Source organism: Mauremys mutica, chromosome 21, assembly GCF_020497125.1.
Source record: "Mauremys mutica isolate MM-2020 ecotype Southern chromosome 21, ASM2049712v1, whole genome shotgun sequence".
Taxonomy (NCBI): Eukaryota; Metazoa; Chordata; order Testudines; family Geoemydidae; genus Mauremys; species Mauremys mutica.
Genome location: NC_059092.1, coordinates 12,634,440 through 12,653,777, shown reverse-complemented (window position 1 = coordinate 12,653,777; position 19,338 = coordinate 12,634,440). Strand labels below are relative to the sequence as shown.

Genomic DNA, 19,338 nt, shown 5'->3' with positions numbered 1-19,338 from the left:
GTCAACATTTACAATAGACAAGCCAGAGATTCACAGTTGGAGGAACAAAACTGAGCAAACCTCGCTTATTTAATTTACATGACTGAGAACGACTGGGGCTGATTCTCAGGTTTGGCCAGGCTGCACTGAGCACAGGACCCGAGGATGCCTTAGGCTATTTTTGTGGCACTGCCCCCTGATAAGATAGAGCAGCCTCAAAGGTCAGGTTAGCAACCCAAAAATGCTCCGGCCTTTTCTCCCTGGCCACATTGCCTGTTACGGGGGATGGTGGAGAGCCAGTGCACCAACTCCACACCAACCAGGGATTTCCTGCAGCCTGGTTGAATTCCCCAACTGGCCGTGTCCGCTCGGTACCAATGGAGCAGCACAAGGGGTCCTATTACAATAAGATGTGGACCCCATTAGTTGCTATCTGTTAAGTGCTGACAGTGTGTTTGCTGCTTTACAAGGCCAGACACTAAGGCCAGTCCCTGCTATGCAGAGTTTGCCGTCTAAAAGAACCTTTATATTTAAAGTTTTGGGGTCAGGTCCATAGGTGATGTAAATCACCAGCGCTCCCCTGAAGCCAATGGAGCGATGCCAGTTTACTCCAGCTGAGGATCTCACCCCTGGCCTCCAGATATGAAAGCCTTCTTCGGAGAGGATGGGACCTTCAGATATGTTTGATGTTCATACACCAGCTGGCGGAAAGGAACCTTTGTGATGGAGGAAGGAAAGAAGACTTTGGCTGGGCTTGGTGATGGATTTCAACTGTGCTGCAGGAGTGCACCTGGCTACAGCCAGCGCCTTCGGAGATGGAGAGTGCAGGGAAAAGAAGGTTTTTGTTTTATTTTGTTCTTTCCTGTCTGGAAGGAGAGGAAACTGGGAAAGGGCAAAAGCAAGCAGGGCCGGCTCCAGGCACCAACCGAGCAAGCTTGTGTTTGGGGCAGCAGATTCTAAGGGGCAGCTTCTCTCCAATCCTTTTTTTGTTTTTGTGCTTTGCTGCTTTGGCCGCTCTGTAGGGGGCGGCGGCGCGGAGGAGGGGAGCACCCTGCTGGGAGCGGGCTGCGCACTCCGCCTGCAGGCGGCGCAGCGGGAGGGGCCGTGTGGCGAGTGCCCTGGCTGAAGGAAGCCCTGGCCGCCCCCTTCTCTCCCCCCCCACTCCTTCCCCCTCCCTCTGCTAGCCGGGGCACGCACTCCGCTGCCCAGGGCACGTCTGCAGCGCAGGGAGTCCCCCTGCACCCTGGCTCCGGCTGCCCCGCACGGGTATTTTTTTTTTTTGCTTGGGGTGGCAAAAAAGACAGAGCCAGCCCTGAAAGCAAGGACTTCAGAGAGGAGGAACCTCAGAGTAAAAGTCAGAGTCCTGGAGCAACATTAACTCAGCATTTTCTGAAGATACCATGGACTGCTCTCCTACTCAATTATCCATGAGCTCAATAGCTAAAACTGAACACTAGATTCTGATCTCACAGAGGGCCCAGCTGTGCTCCAACTGACATCAACGGCAAAACGACCATTAACCTCAATGGGAGTGAGAGCAGATCTTTTTCTCCAGTATAAATCCAGCATATCTCTGCTCACCTCAGTGGTTACTCTGCATTTATTCCGTTGTAAATGAAAGCACCTCCTGGCCTTGCGAGTACAGGAGACCTCTCATTTTATGGCAATCCGATGGATGCCTTTCACTGTCTTTATTGACCTTTATTCTTCATAGCTCAGCAAATGTTCCCACCTGACATGGCAACAATGCCTTGCTCTGTAGCAGTCAGGGAAATGGTGCATGGTGGACTAGCATCACTGCTTTGTGTAAAACATTTGTGCTAATTCTGTTTGTTTGCCCCCACGCCCCTCAAACAATAAATCTGTATTTTAGCTTTGCAGGTATGGCACAATTTACCCCTTGTATGTCATAAAGCATTAGGGGCTGTGATTATCAAAGGAACCTAAATGCTAAGGCACCCACATTCTGTTGAAATTCAATAGGAGTTTAACACCTTAGCCTCCTTTGAAATACCCAGCCGTAAACATTGCACCCTTATATAACTCCAAACCCATGTTTCATTTCTTATATTGTCTCTTCCATAACTCTGTCTCTAGCGCTTGTTTTTCTTCCTCAATTTAGCCAGTGTAAATTGAGCCAGTGTAAATTGAGCCAGTGTAAATCCAGAACTCCACTGATGTCCGTTGAGTTAGCCCAGTGTCCAAATATGTCTATGTGAGAGCAGAGTCAGGCCCTCCTCATTTCCCTTCACAGAGGTGTTCCCAGTAGAATGTAGCAGACCTCTCTGTGATATTTAAATTCAACAACACTTAGGCTCTCCCGGGCTTTAACATGACCAACGTCGCATGTTCTAACATACGACTTCCCTTGGCTTGGCTGAAGCGAGTCTGTGATCCCTTTAAATCCTCGTCTAGAAAAGCCTGTGTGTGAAATGGCTAACTCAGGGCTACCCTCTTACCCCTCCCGGTCCCCCTATACCCATATTTGTCCCTTTCCACCCCACCCCCTGCACTTTTGATTGCTTTCCAATATCGGAACTGGCAGAAGTTTGCCGTTGCTCTGCTTTGTTTGCTCACAGTCATAAGTGTATAGTGGGGGTTGCTGAGAGCCATTAAACCAAACTGTAAACCCTGTAAATGATGGAAACCACTTTGAACCAGGGGTGCTACCGCACCCCCAGCACCCCTAGCTCCAGCACCTATGCTTACAGTTCATACAGATTTCCCCCAGGGGCTGGGTTGAGTATTTTGGTCTACTCCAGGCATCAAAAGGTTCTTTTTTCTTTTTAAAGCAAAGGCTGAGTTTTCACACTGAACAGCCACACCTCCCACTCTGCCTGAAATCAGGTCTTTAGCATACCTCTCCTGTGAAGTACTCCTGAACTAACTTGTCTGCATTTACCCCGAGGGCAAGGGAGTGGAAGGGGTGAGGGAGAAAATCCGTACAACATCAAAACCAAAATACGTTAATGTTTTTCAGGCTGTGGGGGCCTACAAGCACCCTGAGTCCAGGATGCCAGAAACTCTCCCAGGATATAGGATATACTGAAATGTGTGTCTTTGGGAAGCTAATTCTAAGGTGTGAGTGCCAGGGCTCTGCAGATCTGGGATAAAGCTGAAATACTTCTCTGGATTATCTGCACTTTGTCCTTCCTAAAACCAGGCAGCAGCTCTCAGGACTGGGAACACAAAGGCTCTCTGTTTAAACATGAGTAACAGCCTGGGCAATTGGAAATGCCAGCTCAAACAGAGCGACTTTTGTTTCTGTGACAGAGGAAGGAGGTTGAGAGGGGCCAAAATGTGTTATCCTACCCCACCCCCACCGCCCCGAATAGCTCAAGAAATCTGTGGCTAGGAGATGCTGTGGTTTCTTTTGATTTGTGAGGATAGCAGTAGTGAGATCAAGGTGGGAAGGGCTCTGATATCTTTATATAAACACCTTTATCCCAGAGTGTCTTCAAAGTGATCTACAAACAAGATTGTTTCATCCATCCTGAAACGCTACCCGCTTTCGGGATGGAACTCTGCGTCTGTTAACCATTGCAGAGAATTGCGTTGCTCTGATCTAGCAAAACACGCCCTGACTAATATAGAGTGAGGAGCATGGAGTGGGAGACGTTCTCTCTCAAAACTATTTAAGCTATCGACTCTTTTCCTGCCCTTATTTAGCGAACCGGTAGCTTCCCTAAATATTAGGGCCAAATTCATCACCGATGACATAGTAAAAGAGTGACCATTCTCTGGCGGTGTCCCAGTTTATGCCAGCAATGCATCTGGGCTATAGATTAAATAGCTTTGCCAATGCTCTCCTATGACTGTAAAAACCCCTGTAATTGATCTTTAAAGGTCGGGGGTTATAGATCATCTCCCCTGCAGAAATTTTTCTTTCCTATGCTGTCTCTCTACTTCTTTTTAAAATACACCTTTTTCAGGCTCTCTTCTTCACTCCTGTAAAATCTCATGCTATTCTTGCTCTGCTTTCGGCGATGTGATATCTCCCTGGAGGACACCTGAAAGCTGTGAATAAGCCATAGGACACCTTTATGACATCACTGGCCAAAGGGTCCTCCCCACTCCCGATAGACCAAATATAGCTCCCGTTGTTCTGCAGTGTGTTACAGCAATCTCCAGCCGCCTTTCTCTTTGATACAGAGACGCAATCAAAACCTGCTTGGAGCAGGTCATGCTGGGGCCTCCATGGGTCTCCAATCTGTGTTCAGGACGGTGGCAGCTGATAATCTGCACCAGTTTATACAAATCCCTCGTGCTATGGAAACCAACAGCATAACTCCCACTGACTTGTTTGCTGGGGGAAGGTTAGGATTGAAGCCTGGAGGAGGCGAGGGCGTTAAGCTCCTGGCAAATAGCCAGCACAGGCCTCTATGGGACATTCTTGCCTTAGAATAACGGCATCCCCGGGGCATGTCTCGTTAGCACCCTAAAGGTCAGAGTTAAAGATTCCTGAGTCCGATGCTGTCTGCTGAGCCTGCCGCTCTGGCTAGAATGATTCCCCTAAGGCCAGATAAGGAGCTCGGTGATTTGCCAGAGAAGGGAAGATAAAGTGATGGGGCTTGTTTTGCAAACCAAACCTGAGAATCAATCCTGGGGAAATGTGCAGTGATCTGAGAGGTCGCAGCCATTAGCTACTTTTAAAGTTCCTGCGCCCTCATAAATCTCCCAATATTTCATGTGTCCGCTAGCAGGGAGAGTCTCTCCACCACCACCAGCTGGTAGCCTAAGCGATTGCTTTCACATTCCACCTGCCTCCCTGACTGCCAACCACTGGGGTCACCCAGAGGTAACCACAGGGCAGGAAGCCTCTGTGAGCAGCCCTGCCACAGCGGGGATTAACCGCCTCACTGGGCCGCTGCCCTCAACAATTTTCTGGTCAGTAACTTTTTGAAAGGAGAGCGTGTCTTGTGCCATAGGGAGGGGGTGGGAGTGGGTGGGGAGAGAAGACACGGTGGCTGGATTCTTTCCAGGGTGGGAAACCATCTGTCCAATAACTTCTTCATGACAGAGATTAAATTTTCCTTCCCATCCCTCCCCTCTCCACCTCCAAACCCATGAATGGATGGCTGTGCAACATCCTGACATGCCATGTAATAAGGAACAGTGTCTCTCTGTCTCCTTCACCACTGCGTCTCTCTTTCTAAGGCAGGAATTCCTGGCACCATGAGGATTCCTCTCTCTAGCTTTTAGCTGCCAACTTAGTAACCAGTTTGGGACAAAAGGCTTACATTTTAATCCTGGTACCCAAACTGGAATCCTAGATCCAAAAACCTCAGAACTTTGGAGCATTCAAAGTCCAAATCCCCCCTCTGCATTTTGCAAATGCCTCCTATCTTTAAAATGGGCCATTCCCTGAACTCCAGATCCAGACACCTTTCAAGTTTAGGGTGTTAAAAAGCTACATACGTGCTCTTTGCAATAATATAAAGCTGACTGAGCTCTCTTAAGACTGACTTTAAGCATAAGGTACGATGACAGTTGCTTAGAGTGCCACGTCTGAAGAAGTGTCAGAGTAGTGCAGAGAGCACCACGTTTGCTCATCTACAGCCCAGCAAGAGCCAACATCTGCAAAACATGGGCAGGGATTCTGACACTTAACAGTGAGAGCCCAGGAAAGGGCTTATTTGGAAGCAGTTGGGGCACCCAAGCCATCTGTGACTCTCAATCCCTCTGTGGCTAGTCGTGATATGATCTGATGCAACCTCACCAGGGCGGTCAACAGAAAACGTCAAGCTGCAAATGCATTACGGTGGCTTGAATTCAGATGAGTCCGGCTCCTATGAGCAGGGTGCTGCAAACACTCCTTGGGAAGGGACAATGGAGAAGCCACCAGGAAAAAGACAATAATGGGACCGAAACTATCACACCATAGGAGAGGAGGAAAATGAAGTAATGACATCTACTGGCCAGGCATCTACGGGCCACAACCCACCGTGGCGATGGAGTTCAGGAGCAATAGATGGTACTGCAGGCCTCAGGTTGCAACAGCAGTTGAAAGTCTGCTGGTGCTTTGGATCGGGAATAGGTTTCTGTCCCTTCTCAGCCCCTGTCCAAAACCCTATCAGGATTTGAGCTCTAAAGAGGCAGAGACGCAGGACAAATAGGGATGCGCCAACTGCTGGCCAAACGTCAGACAGAGACTGAAAGCCTCACACGTGAGCCCGGTCTTGTGAGCGTATTCAGCCTGGTTTCTAGACCAAAGACGTTTTGGCTAGACACAGAAGCGAAGCGTTTTGAGTTTTGCCCATCACTAAAACCAGCAAAAATGGCAGTAGGAAGGTTGGCCTTGTAGCCATTACTTTTCTCCTCCACAAAGGCTAACGCACTCTGAGTCTGGGAAAACTAAAGGAAGAGGAGCTGGAGCTGTGGCAGGGGTACCGCGCCCCACCCAGTACCTCCAGAACAGCCCACATTTTGATGGAGTCATCTTGCAAGACTCGCCACAAGCTACTTAAGGTCCCAAAATAGCCATGATTGGCTTACAAAATGTTACCATCTCCCACACATGCACCATAATGCAATGGCACGCTCGTCCCCTGCTCGTACCGTTCTTCGCAATGTATTGCCTGACATCATTATGCGTAAGTTTGTCCCCATTTGACTCATGCAGATGGCAGTGCTGACAAGCAGAATGGAAATGGAGAGAGAAATCTGTTTCCTGTTATCTATCCGTCGCGTGATAGCCCAGACAGCTGGGGAGGATAGGTCATTGTCTTGCCTTGTCTGGTTCCCCCTGTCCGGCTCACGCTCTCTCTCTCCGCCTCTTCAGTGTGTTGATTTACTGTACTTTTTCACCAGTTGCATCGATGGGCATGAACCTGGCAGTCCCCTTGCAAATAACAGGCTAACCTCCCCATGACTGTAAATGCATAATTCCATAGATTTTTGCCTGATGTCTTCATAAGCAGCCACCAGTGTTGTGTTTTGTTTCCCTCTTCATACATAAATGAGAGAGGCCCAGAGAATTTTATATTATCCCTTTTAGATTTCATCACTCCCTCTGTGATCACACTGTTCCTCCTCCTCCACCCTTTTAAAAATACATCTTCCACAGTAACTTAAAATCTTGTGACATTTCACACATTCTGACTTTCTCGTGGAGTCTACAGAGCAGACATTGGAAGTGACGCCCAGTGAAGCTATGAATACAAGATGGCACTGAACACAGGCTAACTTCAGTTTTGCAAGCTTGGTGGAGGTGGTAGGGATTATTGGGATAGGGTGAAGCATAGAGACCTGCAAGCACAGGTTTGTCAAGGCTGGCTTTTAAAAGGGTGGCTTTTAAGCAGGGGGCTGCTGGGCTGGCTAGGAGAGCATTCTACACTCTGCCATTTAGTTGTTCAGACTTCTAGCTGTAGTGGATATTTTCTTGAAGGATTTTAAAGTTGGAGACCTATTTCTCCTTGCCCACGACCTCCTCTGCAAGCCAAGGTTTCCAGCAAAATGACTCTGGCCCAGTGTCGCTGGCTCTAAAAGTTCTTTGCATCCTATCCCCCGTACATAGTACTGAAGTTCTGCTTCGTTTCTTTCCTCCCGAGTCTTGTCCTGAGACAACCCCAATGAAACGTGAATTTCTGCCCGCTTAGCTTTATCGTTGCATAGCACAGCAAGACCATACGTAGTATGGTTCTTCTCAGAGCACTTCGAAATAGGGTTAACTAGAGAGATTTGCATTTGTGTATCTTCTGGTTACGCCTTTGGAACGAATGGGTGTGAAAGAGAGAGACAGGCAGACTCGTGCTTGAACTGCCTTCCAACCAGCTCTTTGTTTGATTGTGAAGCCAAATGGAGCACAGTCAACAAAGCTCCAGGAGAGACAATGGTCTCTTCAGAAGCTCTTCGCTAGATGTATCTGCATTTCTGGGTTTGTGTCTAAATAGAGATACATAAAGACTCCAGTGGTTTAAAGAACAGCATTCCTTTTAAATTTAACCCATTAAGGAAGTTGGCTGGAACCCAGGTACACTCAATTTTTATCCATGTTCAACTGCACTTCAGGTGTCCTTTGTGCTGCCGGAGCAGTGTAAATAAGAACCAAGCCCTGTGCTGATAACGAAGTGGCTCATCTTGTCCAGCAGAGGAAACTTTCCTCAAGAGCTTTATTGTGGTCAGGTCCAGTTGACTCTGTGAGTTGGCGTTACGGGCAGTTATGTAATTCGATCTCTGGACCTTTTTGTCTTTCAGCACCTGGTTACCCAAAACTCAAAGATCGCGAAAATCCTAAAGATGACATGCACTACTTCTTTAACCCTTTTTTAAAAAAAAAAGCCAATATAGCAATCAGTTCACACTAATCATCACAGTGAGTTCAGTGGCCGAAAGCTTGAGTCACACAGTCACGTAAGGTCTGTATTTCAGAAGATTTTTCTACCAGCATTAGCAGATTGCTCAGAAATGACACCATCATTAAGGCTAAAAGCCTTTCCTGTTATGAGCCCAATTTTCCAATCTCCTATGCAGAATAACCCGCTTAGGAGGAGCTTTTGGCCCTGAGAATTTCTTCTCTCTTCTATGGTTTAAGCCTGGTTATGCCGTGTCGTTTTAGCTCTGTTGAGCCCTTAATCCTGAATAATAATTTGAATTAAGAATGTTCTCTTCTGTGGGGATTTCTGTGTGGTGAAAACTGTACACTTGTGAGCATAAGCAACCTACAGATTTTCTCTTTTTTCCTGCTTTGCCTACTGGCTTATGGGGAGGTCGGTGCCATTAAAGTCTGTAGGCTGTCCTGTAATTTCATTTTTGTAAAATAACAAGTTTCTGATGGCTTGCGGTGATATGGACAGAGTGTCCCTTGGGTAGGGCGAATCAGGGCAACTGCTCTGGGCCCCTCGAGCTGGTGCCATTGGTCCCAGAAGACATAGGTGCGGGAACTAGGGGTGCACGGGATGCTGCAGCACCCCCGGGGTCCGGGCTGCCAGCCCATCATGCCCAGGGTCCCGGCTGCTGCCCCGTGCCATCCGACACCCGGCTTGTCCACCCGCGTTTTGGTGCAGCAAGTCCCCTGCCCCCTCTGCCGTGGCACTATGGCAAACAGTAGCCCCGCGGTGGGCGCCGGCAGCTGCCAGCAGCAACAGGCAGCTTAGCACCAGGCTGGATTCATCCCACCGGCCTAGCCACCGATGCAGAGCAGGGCCCCCAAGCCGACGGGGGCTGGTTTGTCCCGGGCCCTGCACCCTCCTAGGGACGGTCCTGGAAATGGAGGCTGAGAAGTTTTTTTTGTAACTGTTAGAGAGCAGAGGAGGTGGATTGGTTCATGGGCAAGAGTCTTAGAATTTGGGGAAGTAGAAATACTTCATAAGCGCTTTACAGAAAGGAGAAATTTATGGTGTGTTTCAGGGGGAAAAATCTTCCTGTCAGTTAAATCTGTTAGACCATGGACTTAATGCTTCACGGGAAGTGGTGAAAGCCTCATTGTTCATTCAAGACGTTTTAAAACTAGACTGTGTGAGTCACAAGAAAACATGCTGCAGAGTACACTCTAGCTGGAAGAAGATGAACCTCAAGGACCTTTCCTTCTCTAACTTCTATGGGGCCACTGAAATGTAGAACATGGTGGCTCCACTTATGGCTTCATTATATCCCAATTCTGTGCTGGACAATCTGAATTTCTTGTTCAGGTGGCCACTAGGAATTGTTCTAATTCTTGTTACAAGAAGCTTTCTCCCCTGAGTGTTACTCTCAGCTTGTTAAATAAATGCTGAATGAGAGCTTGCATGTATTCATTGCAAAACAAACAAAGGTAACAATGGCGGTTTCTGACTTCAAATGTCCTTGTCGATGTGTGTTTAGAGTTCCCACAGCCCCACTGCAGATGCTGACCCATTATTCTGAGCATATGTCATAGGTGCTGCTATGTCCCCAGGACAGCAAGTCTGAGATAAAGTTGGTTTAGGAATCTTAGGGCTTAAGTCTGTGGCCTTACTTAGAAAGCCGACTGAACTCACTAAATGGTGAATGTCCTTGCTTTTGTGGGTTTAACTGAAAACCACAACATTGTTTTATAATGAGCTTCTTGCTTAATTTCCTCCTCCTTAGTATAGTTTTGGCCTCTCCTCCTCCATTCTCTTGAGTTGGGAATTCACCTAGAATAGTGGTTTTCAGACTTTTTAGGCTGGATACCTCTTTCCAAATAATGTAGTCTACTGCGTACCCCCATCTGTGATAGAGTCATAATATACCTATGATTAGATTGCCAAGTCTTACTAAATAAAATGCATTGTCCGCCATTTCAGAATTTTTCTCGTGTATCCCCTGACGAGAGCCCACATACCCCAGTTTGAAAACCACTGCCCTGGAACAGTAGCTTATAATGTCAGCATTCTAAACTGTTACTTTCCATGGGTTGACTCAACTGTATTTTACCTTTCTAGGGAGCAGAAGCTCCAACGAAGTGTAGTAGTCAATGTGTGACAAGCAATAATATGCAGTGTGTACATATGGTCAATGTTTTTAGGGTTAAACCTAACCCACTTCCCTGAGTTCCACCCCATGTCTGCATGACAAAATTAGGATTCGATCGGAGAAACTGTGTTTGTTTTGATGGTTTTTTGTTTTAATTGCCCATGTGCCTGGCTTGTTTAAGGATCGCCACTGGCCAGTCATTCGGCCCAGAGCTCAGATTTTCAGTGTCTGCTGTTACACAGGTTGCAAATAAAAAGCCTTCACCTGGACGCTGTGCATCAGTCACAATGGAGTCACTTCACTCTGGCCACCACCACCACCGTAGTTCCCTAGACCCGTGTGCTACATAAATATTTTCATTTAAAAATCAGCGTGGCCCTAAATGAAACAGTGTGACAGAACTGGCACTGCAAATGCAATTAATGATCCATGTCGAATTGTTCAAGTTAGAAACAGATTTTAATTACGGGAGATTCAAAACAGGAACAATTTTACTTGAGCAAATGTTTCTTGCTGCAGATCATCCTGTGGGGTCGAACCGAGAAGTATCTTAAAGAAACCACAGAGGAGATTAGGATGATGGGAACGGAGTGCCATTACTTCATTTGCGATGTGGGAAATCGAGAGGAAGTCTATCAGCAAGCCAAAGCTGTCCGGGAAAAGGTTGGTCGGTGTGGTGGGTCCGGTGATGGGCAGAGCTTAGAAAATCCCCTAACCAGTGGCAAGTAGGAAACATTCTCTGGCAACTTAGGAAGAAGGAAAGCTACACATTTTTGCCTCTGGCTATGCCCTGTTTGTTTCTTGCTTTTATGGTAGGGACTAAAGGGTCTGATTCTCCAATGCCATGCAACCTTGCTTTGACATTTATATCTGGGCAAAGAAGTTATGGAGTGCTACCAAATGAGAATTCTCTACCCACTCACATCGGGAGTCCATTGGACACCAATTTTACATAAGAACATAAGAAAGGCCGAACCGGGTCAGACCAAAGGCCCATCTAGCCCAGTATCCGTCTTACCGACAGTGGCCAATGCCAGGTGCCCCAGAGGGGCATATGTACAGAGGAAATATTTGCACAAAGCATAAAGACAGCAGAGAATCAGTCCTGGTAGGTTTTATGCTGGATCCTGACACTGTATCAAGAAGCTGAGTATGGAAGGAGAAGAAATAAATAGCTGTGAAAGAGCAAATATCCCATCACAGAGCCAGCTTGTCTTCTCTTGAAATATCTAGGTCAGTGGTTCTCAAACTTTAGCATTGGTGACCCCTTTCACACAGCAAGCCTCTGAGTGCGACCCCCTTTATCAATTAAAGAAAACATTTAACACTATTATAAATGCTGGAGGTGAAGAGGGGTTTGGATTGGAGGCTGACAGCTTGCGACCCCCCCCCCATGTAATAACCTTGCAACCCCTGGAGGGGTCATGACCCCCAGTTTGAGAACCCCTGATCTAGGTGATATTATAGGACTGAGACTGAATTATAAAATGCAAGTTATAATAATATATAAGAGAATCCTAAGAATAGCCCAACAAAGAATCCTAAGAATAGCCCAACAAAGACAATTGGCTGTTGATTTTCAGGGATTTTCAGGGAGCTGTTGATTTTCAGGGAGCTTCTTTTAACTAGTCCTTCTCATGCTCCTGGCCATCTTTCCAGCTGCCTTTCTCCTTTTGAGTATCTCTTTGTAGGGATAACGTTTTACACCACTTTGTCTTTGTTTCAAAACTGTAGAAATTCATTAGTAGCCAAACACCATGCTAGGAAACTGCCTAGAAAGAAGAACCATGGAGAACTCATTTGTGCAAACGTTAAGTATCTGTGCTTCAGCTACTTTAAGCTACCTGGGGGTACACTGCAGTAACCAGAGAGATGACAAAGCCTCTTACGGCAGGAACTCAGAAGAGGCCATGGATTCACACTTAAGTAGAAGGACCAAAGTGACTGCTGTATTTGTGAAAAGAGATGTTCACCATAACCGATCAGCTCCCCCACACACCTTTTTCTTTTTGCAGGTGGGTGATATCACCATCCTAGTGAACAATGCTGCTGTCGTTCATGGTAAGAGCTTGATGGACAGCGATGACGATGCTCTACTCAAATCACAACACATAAATACCCTGGGACAGTTCTGGGTAAGATAAGCTCCTGTATCCAGCGTATTCAGACTTGGAAATGAGAGTGACAAATTACAGCCAGTAAACACTTGGCTGCTGCTAGACTTTTCCAAACAATGCTTGGTAAGATCAGCCTGACATGAAAACGAGCCAGGAAAAACAATGTGAAAGGCAAAGGCCAGAGGAGAGAAGTCTGAGGGAAAAATTGAGTTTGACAGATTCCCTCAAATTGATTTCAGTTACTTCTGCTAAAATATCATATTAAAGGCTTCCAGTAATTATAAAGCCTCTGATGCTCTTTTAAACTCACCCTGCGACTTACAAGAAAAACTCTGATTTCCTTTGAGAAATCCCAGGGGCACAAAGGAGAGTTTCTCTGTTTGATGCACATCTGGAACATGAGAGAAACATGACCAGATGCATGGCTGCATTGTTCATGGAAGAGAGCTTGCATTAAACTCGTTCAGTTTCTAATTAGATCAGTTAAAAAATAATATATTTGTGGTGTTCCTCTCCATGTTGAAGTCTTTATCCTAAATAATGTGCATCTGAGCAGACCAGGGCATGATCTTCATTGCCTTTTATTTTGCGCACGGCTTAGTATTGTGATAGTGCAGATTTGGTTTTGTTCACATGAAATCAGGTTAACTGAGGCTTTTTGGAACCCCTCACAGGGCAGTGAGGCTCCCTTCAATATGAAGCTGGGTATGAATCATGAAGTTTGAATGGAATTACTCCGCATACCCCTGCACAACTGAAATCACAATTGGGCCCTGCATCACTAGGCTTGTTTTCTTAGTGGCTACCATTTCTGTTGTGTCTCTGCTTAATGAAGTTTTCTCTCTCTCTCTCCGTTCCTTTACAGACCACCAAGGCCTTCCTGCCACGCATGCTGGAGCTGCAGAATGGGCACATTGTTTGCTTGAACTCGGTCTTGGCCTTGTCAGCCATCCCTGGTGCCATTGACTACTGCACCTCCAAAGCCTCTTCCTTTGCCTTTATGGAGAGCCTGACCTTGGGATTGCTGGACTGTCCCGGAGTGAATGCTACCACAGTCCTGCCGTTCCACACCAGCACAGAGATGTTTCAGGGCATGAGAATAAGGTCAGTCCAGGAGAGGTTGGGTAAAACATCTCACTGAAATTAATCAACTGAACATGTTCGTTAACGCCTGGGGGGTTTTTTAAAGAGAATTTGATGTCTGATCTGGCTGTGATCAGAGGAGTCACTGTATGCCTCCTGAAACCGTCAGGCTGGTTCTTCTGATTTGCTGGTACACCCCCAACGTGTACACTTCAACTTGCCTTTCCTATGGGAGGGTGTCTTCCAGGCAGTTGTTTCCAGAGAGAAAATTAGAAGTGACTTTGAACTGGGAGCCAGCTGTGGACATCAGAGCAGAGGAACCAAACTGATGTCTGAGGTTGTTCAAAGGGGCGAATAGTCCTACAAATTGGGAATCCACACAACAAGTTCCTAGTTCCTTCTTTATTCCTAATGAGGGGCTCAATCCCCCCCCCCCCAACTGAAATGAATGGCAAAAAGTTCCACAGACAGTGGTGAGAAGAGCACTGGACCCATGCCTGTTCCTATGAAAGTTAACCATATTCAAGGGGCTAATGACTAGCCAAATTAACCCTTTGCCAGTGGTGGATCTGTATCTCTTGATATGAACCGCTAACACAGTTTGTGCACCCTCCACCTTGGTGAATGGTGCACTGTGACGTCGCCGTGGGCAGCTGGAAATCCATGTTCCTGGTATTAAGAGGAGTGGGGAGCATCTGTTTTTTGTCTTTCACTGCCAGTAATTTAATCCAAGAAAAAGGCAGGAGAGAGGAAGAGGAGGGAGTGGCCCCTGTTATGCCCTCTTATAGGATGCAGCATATGCTCCCCTCAGCCTTTGCTGGTTTGGGTAGCGAGTGAGAGGATCAGGGTCTCCTCCTCTCTCTGCTCCTCCCTGACAGTTTTGTAGGGTGGTTGAATGCCGGCAGCAGCTCAGAGAGCCCAAGGACTGGGATTGTACTGCACCCTAATTAGGTAATGAGTTTACTTCTTAATTTCTTCACTCAGGTTCCCCAATCTTTTCCCCCCGCTGAAGCCAGAGACAGTGGCCAGGAGAACAGTAGAAGCCGTTCAGCTGAACCAAGCCTTCCTCCTCCTTCCGTGGACAATGCACGTACTTGTCATCTTGAAAAGGTAAATATCTCACTTGTCTGTGGCTGCCTGACCCACTCATTTTACCCTCTGGGCAGGGATGGGAGGCAGTCTCGTTTTCTGTCTGCTAAGCCAAATCTCAGTTTGGCAGTTGCACGATACAATAATTACCTAGGACCAGATTGTCCCCTCCCACAGAAGCCAGAGGGCATCAAGGATGGAGAGAAAACTTTGCACGGTTCTGGGTGTAGAGTTGTCTTAAGCTTGTTACATCTGAGTATGCACAGCCCCCCCCTATAATGAGGAAGCAGATTCAGCCCTCAGAACTCACAGATCCCTGAGATCTGTACTGACAATCCATTTCCAGGAAATGTCTTACTTATTAACCCATTTATCGATTTGATTTTTATGTAGTAAGCCCCGCTCCAGGAACTATACAAAATGTATAAAATATACACCTTCTCATTTCTATTTAGAGACCACTCTTTCTGTAAAGCTATGAGAACATAAAAATGTAAACCAAAATTAATTATTTTTTATGTGATCACTTTTTTAAGGGAACTTGAAACAGTGTGCAGAAAGTGAATCCTAGTCTCGCTCACTGAAATAATTGAGGACAGCACATTTTAAATTTATTTTCTGTGAGCATTGAGACCAGAAACCATCTAAAAATAGAGCTCCTCCAATCACAGAACTGAAACTATGCCATGTGACTTATGTCACCAATCACAACTAAATGACACATCCCAGATTTCAGATAGGAAACCAAAAGTGAACAGAATTCTCAAAGTTAAATAACTTTGAATACCAAATAAATCTGAGAAAATCTTGATCAGTTCATGGACACATTATACCCAGAAAAAGAACGGGCATCTGTCAAATATATTATTTGTTATGAATTATTCACTTAGCTTGTCATCATAATAGACAACAGGAAAATAGCACTTCAATCATACCAAGACCATGTGATGAAAAAGGCAAATACCTAAACTGATAGATGTGTATTCAAGATAAATATATACATTGATTCTCAACATAAATTCTCAAGATTTATAACATTGAACAGAATCTTGCAATTTAAGAGACGTAGATAAGAACATAAGAATGGCCGTACTGGGTAGGACCAGGGTCCATCTAGCCCAGTATCTTGTCTTCTGACACTGGCCAATGCCAGGTGCCCCAGAGGGAATGAACAGAACAGATAATCAAGTGATCCATCCTCTGTCGTCCATTCCCAGCTTCTGGGAAACAGAAGCTAGGAATGATGCCTTCTTACAGGTTACATTGTTCTACCAGGTCCTGTTTAGTAAACTTTCTCTTAGGGTAGGTCTATACTTACCTGCCGGGTCGACGCGTAGCATTCGACTTCTCAGAGTTCGAATTATCGCGTCTAATCTAGACGCGATAGTTCGAACTCCGAACGCGCTCCCGTCGACTCCGGAACTCCTCCACCGCGAACGGCGGTGGTGGAGTCGACGGGGGAGCCGCGGACTTCGATCCCGCGGCGTCTGGACAGGTAAGAAGTTCGAACTAAGGTAGTTCAACTTCCGCGTACCTTAGTTCGACCCCCCCACCCTAGTGTAGACCAGGCCTTAGTAGGAGGAGACTCTGTAGCACTTTGTCCCTTAGGGCCAGTCATGCCAGGTTTGGATCAACTTTGGATCCCACTGACGTTGTTGGAAACACAGCAACTTGCAAGACTGGACCCTTGGTATTTCTGACTGAAAGATTACTGCCCCATGCCACAGTAGTCACTCCGTCTTCAGTGTGTGTGTGTGTGTGTGTTTGCACGTCTTCTCATTAGAACAGATGAAAAGGTTGCACAGCGTGTTTATTTCCTTTCCCTTTGCTTCCTCTGCAGCATCCTCCCTCGGTCAGCACTTGAAGAAATCCACAAGTTTTCTGGAAGCTACACCTGTATGAACACGTTTAAAGGGCGAACATAGACCTGGTCGTACTTAGACTCATTCTAAAGTGAAGCCAACACAAGCAGCAAAATCCTGACAAGACTGTGAATCAGCAGTCTTGGCTTTTAGCCTGCCTTGCTCGCGTGACTTGTGCTGCTCTCAGGCAACAAATTTCTTGCAGGTCATATTCGTAGCAACACGACCTTTGCACAGGACCGCATGGCTAGACTGGACTTTTGGGCGGAACAACAAAAATGTTGAGATGTTTGTACAATGTTTAATTCTTTAGAGTCTGATTGTTAAATCTGCTCATAGTTTTAAGATTTAATTGTCGTTTTAATTGTACGCTTAGGCTGCTAAAACCAGGGCACAGCACGTCCCTCCCCACTCTGCTAACAGGAAGAGCAGCTAGTGTTGATTTCAGATCAGCTTTTTGAATGAGAATTTAAAAAATGGCTGTGCAGGGTTACTAGCTAAGGGTGTTGATTGGGACCTCACTTTTTCCCCCCTCACTGCATTGGGTGGCTGTACCTTACAGCCATTGAAGCAGATCGTTCCTCTAATTCCTTCGGCATCTCTGGAAAGGAGCAAATAGCTGGTCCGCTCAGGGGCCGCTCAAGAAGCCTGCATGTGGAAGGACAGCGCTAGCCATAGCAAGTCTTTATTGCTGCCTGTCCAAATGCTGTAGTGGGAGGCTCAGAAAGAACAGTGAAGAGACATATTTCATGAGACGGACAATCTGATTAGCGGAAGGTCCTGCCTGCCGCTGAAATCATATACAGAAAGTAATGGTCTTTCTGAATATTTTTGTTAATTTAGGGTGAAATATAATTTCCTTTTAGCAATAATCCCTAGATTTCCACTCATTTAGCCAGTGTTGGCTTGGAAACAAACTAACCTTAGGGCCTTCCTCATCACACCCTTATTCACCCAAGCAGTCCTTACACCGAGAAATCCCATTGGTCACCCCGCACGGAGAAGTAAATGGAATATGTTCCAAAAAGCAGAAGGGATGTAACGCATGGCCATGAAACGTGAAGGTGGGAAGCACATTGAAATCAATGGGGATCTTTCCAGTGTCACATGTGAGAGTTGGCTCAAGCCCTAAATGAGCCGAAAAAGGGAGGAAGCTGTGAGGTAGAATTCCGAACTAGACATTAATTTTTATTGTTCTTGGGGGTTTTTTTTTGTATAATACAGTTTATTTAACAACCCAGTAAAGTACAGCAACACATCCCCATGACCCATCCAATGTGCAGCTCTGGGCATGTATTAAACATAAGAGAACACAACTGAGGGAGGAATTAATCATAACTGCAGCATAGATTGGCCGCTGGTGTGGTATGCGATCACCTCAAGAAAAGCGCTTTAAGGACAGTCTTGTGGCTAGAGCACAGGAGTGTGAGTTAGGATTCCTGCCTTCTGTTTGCAGCTCTGCCTCGGATTTTGTGTGTGACCCCCGGGGCAAGTCACTTCTCTCACTGTGCTTCAGCTTCCCGATCAGCAAAGTCAGGGATACCAATATTTCCTGATCTCACTGTTGTGAGGCTCGATTCCTTAATGTTTGTCAAGCGCTTTGCAGTCCTCAAAATGGTGGGAGCAAAGTGTTATTTGCTTACAGGCTGAGAGGTTACTTGCAAAAGTGTAGAGACAAGCAGAAGAATCCACATAATAAAACAGCTGTTTCTAGAGGAGATCTGCGTTTCGTTGGAAAAGCTGGAAGCGGATCCTTGCATTTGGATGCGCTCGTTGTTCTCTTGTGTAGCATGGAGAGCAAAGAGCTAGATTTGGTGATACTCTTAAAATCTGAGGGTCTGATCCTTGGCTGGTGTATATCTGTGTAGATTCATCAATGAATGGATTTTGCCAATTGCACAACCTTTGGCAGTGGTGGGAAGCCCGTCGGCAGCATGCGGCCCATCAGGGTAATCTGATGGCGGGCCGCGAGACATTTTGCTGACGTTGACCGTCTGCATGCACAGCCCACCGCAGTTCCCAGTGGCTGCGGTTCGCTTTTCCCGGCCAATCGGAGCTGCAGGAAGCCCCACTGACCTAAGGGCTTGTCTACACTCGAAACACTACAGTGGTACAGCTGCACCACTGTAGCAATTCCATGTAGACACTGCCTATATTGACAGGAAGGGTTCTTCTGTTGGTATAGATAATCCACTTGCCCAAGAGGCAGGAGCTAGAATTCTTCCATCGATCTAGCACTGTCTACACTGGGGTTTATGTTGGCTTAACTACACTGCTCCGGGGGAGGATTTTTCACGCCCCTGAGTGATGTAAACTGGGTCAACTTAACTTTAAATGTAGAGGACGATTCTGCAAATAAATTGATCCATGCAGACTTTTTTGCCTACATAGAGTCCCAGAGAAGTGAATAGGATTCCACCAGAGTAGATCCCTTTGCAGGATCAGGGTCTTGGGGATCTTTATTGCAATGATGGTATCCAACTTCCCTAGCTCTTGGAGATTTACCTATAACTCTGCTTTCCTCCTGAGGTCAGGATCTACATTATTATTATTATTATTATGGCATCTGCTTTGAAAAGGCATCCTACAGTGGGGTTTTGTATTGATTCCCTAGATATCTGCGGCTCTGTGGAGAGGTTGCTCCCCTAGTGGGCTCTTGGAGGTTTATTTATTTTCTGAGAAGTGGGAGAATTTATCAAGAGCTCTAGTTAGTTCATGGGAGAGCCCTTCCAGGGATCTGCCAGGAATACAAAGGTACCATCTGTATTGAGAGCCATTTGGGGTGAGGGGAGACG

General features: G+C 46.4%; 1 protein-coding gene across 3 annotated transcripts in view; it reads left to right on the top strand.

Annotated features, from left to right (window-relative positions):
- Positions 1-18,261, top strand: part of DHRS3 (dehydrogenase/reductase 3) — a 46,562-nt gene extending 28,301 nt beyond the window's left edge. The window contains exons 1-6 of one of the 3 annotated variants that reach the window (XM_044996599.1): positions 9,344-10,520; positions 10,912-11,055; positions 12,408-12,527; positions 13,375-13,613; positions 14,577-14,702; positions 16,522-18,261. In XM_044996599.1, coding sequence (XP_044852534.1) covers positions 10,488-10,520; positions 10,912-11,055; positions 12,408-12,527; positions 13,375-13,613; positions 14,577-14,702; positions 16,522-16,606 — 747 coding nt within the window. In that variant the 5' untranslated portion in view covers positions 9,344-10,487 and the 3' untranslated portion in view covers positions 16,607-18,261. Of the gene's footprint in view, positions 1-9,343; positions 10,521-10,911; positions 11,056-12,407; positions 12,528-13,374; positions 13,614-14,576; positions 14,703-16,521 lie in introns of those variants that run through there. The other 2 variants (XM_044996600.1, XM_044996598.1) reach the window with 2 other exon arrangements.
- Positions 18,262-19,338: the final 1,077 nt, after the last annotated feature.